Source organism: Chanodichthys erythropterus, chromosome 3 (genome assembly GCF_024489055.1).
Source record: "Chanodichthys erythropterus isolate Z2021 chromosome 3, ASM2448905v1, whole genome shotgun sequence".
Lineage (NCBI taxonomy): Eukaryota > Metazoa > Chordata > Actinopteri > Cypriniformes > Xenocyprididae > Chanodichthys > Chanodichthys erythropterus.
The window spans coordinates 27,772,798-27,776,700 of NC_090223.1; the positions used below are offsets into that span (position 1 = coordinate 27,772,798).

Genomic DNA, 3,903 nt, shown 5'->3' on the forward strand with positions numbered 1-3,903 from the left:
GTTTGAAGGTGTGATTATTGGGTGGTAAAATCTAAGGAGTTCAGGCCATCATAACCACAGATTTATGCTACTTATCCCATAGACCTATCCTCACAATTCACTCAAGAAAGAAAGCACAGGTCGCCCTCTGGAGATATCCAACAGCTATTGCAATTCAATTGCAGTCACCCCGTCCTCTAAAATCTATAAGGCGGGATTTCCACCCAAAGCATCCAATAGAAACAGGGGACACGGGATGCGATTCTTGACTTTCCCGGCGTTCTTCCTTAAATCGTTTAAACCAATCAAAGAGATCCCGCCTTCTTGACAAAGCACATCTTTGGGTATGTTTCATGTATTGACATACCTCGTAGCAAATCAGAGGGGGAAAGTGTGACCCTCTGCCCAATCACAAACGAGGACGTACTTCCGAAGCTTATAAATGACAAGGTGACAGTTTTCACGGCGTACTCATTGCCTCTAGCTGCAAGCTTGTCCCTGTAACCCCGGGCCCTTGTGTGCTGTATCTAATCGGTGAGTCAGGTATTCTCTGCATTCATCTAAACACGCATAGTAGGGGAACCTTACTTTTTAAAGCTATGGAAATGTGCGGACGTTTCTGATCCGGCTAAAATAACTGCAGTTTTCCGGTGCCATTCAGAGAAGCGCGTTGCTAAAGCTCCGCTAGCCGCTTGTCAAAGTCATCTCGAATGAATGAATGAGTCCCTTTGCGATTAGGTCTCGAGACCTCAACCCGAAGAGCAACCGGTAAATAACGCCAAAGCTCCTCAGATTCACGATTTATTGGTGCACTTAAAATGCACGGACGTTTTATTCTCGTATTGCTCGTGACACTTGCAAGATGTCTGACTGGGCCCGCATCAGCCTGAAAGCTCGCGCTGCGCTTGCACCTTCAAGTGCAAGTGTTTTAATACTGTAATGACATTTAAATATAGTTTATGTCTGTTGTTTGCATGTTTATGAGGCAGTTCATATGCGTTTATGTTTTAAGTACCATTCAGAGCTGTTGGTGACCTTCAGTCTCCAGACTATCCGCGCGCTCGTTTTGCTGGGAAGTTAAACGCCTCAAGCTTAAGACTCAAATTAACCTTAGAACCGATTATTACTGTCACTTTCTGCTTAATAATGTGTTTAAGGCAAGAAGCACGGGCTTTATGCTCCGGCTGTTCGAAAGGTTGTCCAAAGGGTGACCTATATATATATATATATATATATATATATATATATATATATATATATATATATATATATATATATATATATATTTATTTAACCTTCCTCTCACTTAGCAAATTGTGTACAGATTACAGAATGTATTTTTTGATGGACTTAGTTGCTTCTGGTGTCAGTGTCACAATGTGGACTTTTAACAGGCTCTAATAACCTCAGGTTTGAAGGCTGACTCTGTCTCTATCTCTTATGTCTCAGTGTCTTGAGTGGGTGAAACCTTGTGTTGGGTGTTTTGAGTACAGTAGTACATCATGACCTTTATGCTGCCATATGTTTGACCACTGATTTAGAGGGGATGTGCTCTCGGCCTAAAAGTTTTGGTTAGAGGTTCCCTTGTCAAAGCAGGTCTAGGTCCTTTATATATACACAGACCATCTGTCATTTGCTTTGGATGCTACAGAAATTTTGTAACACTTAATATTATCTTTCTTTGAATGGTCTGTGGGTTTTTGAAATGTACTGATGGCTTGATTTAAATTGGAAGTCCCTTCGGTTGCCATTGAGTTGTAGTCATCTTTAATTGATAACTCAAGTGTTTGGCACAAACGTGTGTCTTGCTGACTTTGCTTCACTATGTGTGAGGGAATGAAATCCTATGTTTATGACACTGGTGCCCTTTTCTTACACCTGTCTAACATCTTTCTTCTCCACAGGCTTCAAACATGTACGCATGTGCTAAGTTCGTCACCTCACCTGCTGTGGTATGTATTCATGCTCAAATACTATCACATTCCATTGACCGTTTCAGAAAATTACCTTAATGCCATTCTTTTTAGTGTATTGTATTTTCTGGTGTCCATGGAAATTGTCTACATATAGTTCTAACCATGTTTATAATCATGCATTTAAATGCTGCTTTTGTCTTGCACTTATGCTTTTAGCAGATTCTTTTATCCAAAACAACTTATAAGAGGATAATAAGCAATTGAGCCTTTGCAAAGACCCGCCCCCCTGTTGCGTTGTCCGACAAGCCATGGCGTTGTCATGCCACACGGAGTGAAAAATACTTTGCGGAGCAAAGAGGACACTGACATGTCGACAGACAAGACAGAGCGGGTTACTTAAGATATTAAAGTCCCAGCTTTCAAATTGTGTAATTTAAGAAATCAAACATTAAAAACAATTTTGTGGCTCTGTAATGTGTCGTGACAGATTGCTGTAGCGCCTCAGCTCAAGCAGCTCGTGAACCGATCATCTCTTCCTACTAGTTAATTTATTTCATCAAATAAACATGAATGAACATCAGAAGGAATGTTGTCAATACACACCATTTTTCAAGTTCAAGTCGAACTTCTAACTCCTGACTGCTTTGTCGGACAAAATGGCGGATTCTGCATTATGATTCATTAGATCGCTTGCCAATCAAACTCCCAGCGACTGGTCAATTCCTCACGGAGCCAGCAATATCCATAGTATAGTGTTAATTTGGTTTATTAGTTGAAATTTAATTGATTGATGTACCCTGGATCCTTGCACTCTCATAAAATTTCAATCAGAAATATGCTTAATGTTAAGATTAGGTAATCAAAGCATTTATTTCTCATTCTGAAAGTTTGTTCGTTCTTCCCATCAGGTCCGTGGAGGATCCAGGGTTTTGGCCCGGCCTGTTTCAGTCCTGTTCAACAGACCCGAAGCAAGAACTGAACAGGTAAAAAATGTGAATGCCCTGAAATACATTGCAGCTTCTCTTGCACATGCTCAAATGTCTTTTCCTCCCTTTCAGGCAGCTCTGTTGCCAGTCAGTGAAGCGACCCTCCTTAATGTAACCCGGGGCTTCCAGACCAGTGCTGTATCCAGAGATATCGACACAGCAGCTAAGTTCATTGGTGCTGGTGCTGCCACGGTGGGTGTGGCCGGATCCGGAGCTGGAATCGGGACTGTGTTCGGCAGCCTTATTATTGGCTATGCCAGGTAATCTTTAAAATTAGGCTCTTAAACTTTGTTTATTTCTTGTACATGTAGCTTGTGCCTAATCTTTTTCTTCATTTACAGGAATCCCTCCCTGAAACAGCAGCTGTTTTCCTACGCCATTTTGGGCTTCGCTTTGTCTGAGGCCATGGGTCTGTTCTGTCTGATGGTGGCGTTCCTCATCCTGTTCGCCATGTAACTTGGATGTCTTTTCTTCAAGCAGTTCGACTCCCTTGATCTGGAGATTGGAACTCTGATGCGCAGCTTAGGCCGTGGCACCGCCATTCCAACAAAACTACAAGAAACTCTCCCTTTTTATGTTCCCCTGTACCGTTTTTCTCTCTACGTTTTATGTAAGAACTCAATTCACATAAGACCATCTGAATAAATGGTTGAAATCTGTTTGCTTTTGTGTGTTGTTTCTGCTATAAGAATGTAGAGTCTGTTGAGGGAATGCAGACTAGCCTGGTGTTTTTGAAAACTACATTTGAAGTGGAGCAAAACCTTTCATCAAAGTTGTCCTGAAACCTTCTTTGGACAACTTTGAACTTTTTTGATCCACTTCAAATATTGACTACTATAAAACTTCTTTAGCCTGCCCAAAGTCAATCTAAATGTTTGAAGACTCATTGTAGAGATTTAGATTGAAATCTAACATATTTAAAAACGCTACTTGCTTTTGATTTGTTTTCCCATTTATTCACCTATCATTTACTAGCTTGCTATGAAACCTCCTGATTGTATGCAATATCAAGACCCAAAGAA

General features: G+C 40.9%; 1 protein-coding gene across 2 annotated transcripts; it reads left to right on the forward strand.

Moving 5' to 3' along the window:
* Positions 1 to 403: 403 nt before the first annotated feature.
* On the forward strand, positions 404 to 3,540 carry atp5mc1 (ATP synthase membrane subunit c locus 1). Of its 2 annotated transcripts, XM_067372612.1 has the most exons (5): positions 405 to 513; positions 1,884 to 1,931; positions 2,804 to 2,878; positions 2,954 to 3,141; positions 3,223 to 3,540. In XM_067372612.1, exons 2-5 carry the CDS (start codon positions 1,893 to 1,895, stop codon positions 3,335 to 3,337), a joined length of 417 nt encoding a protein of 138 aa, XP_067228713.1. In that variant the 5' UTR covers positions 405 to 513; positions 1,884 to 1,892; the 3' UTR covers positions 3,338 to 3,540. The 2 variants fall into 2 exon arrangements, with proteins under 2 accessions (XP_067228709.1, XP_067228713.1); XM_067372608.1 differs by having other exon boundaries at positions 404 to 513; positions 2,804 to 3,141.
* The last annotated feature ends 363 nt before the right edge of the window (positions 3,541 to 3,903 follow it).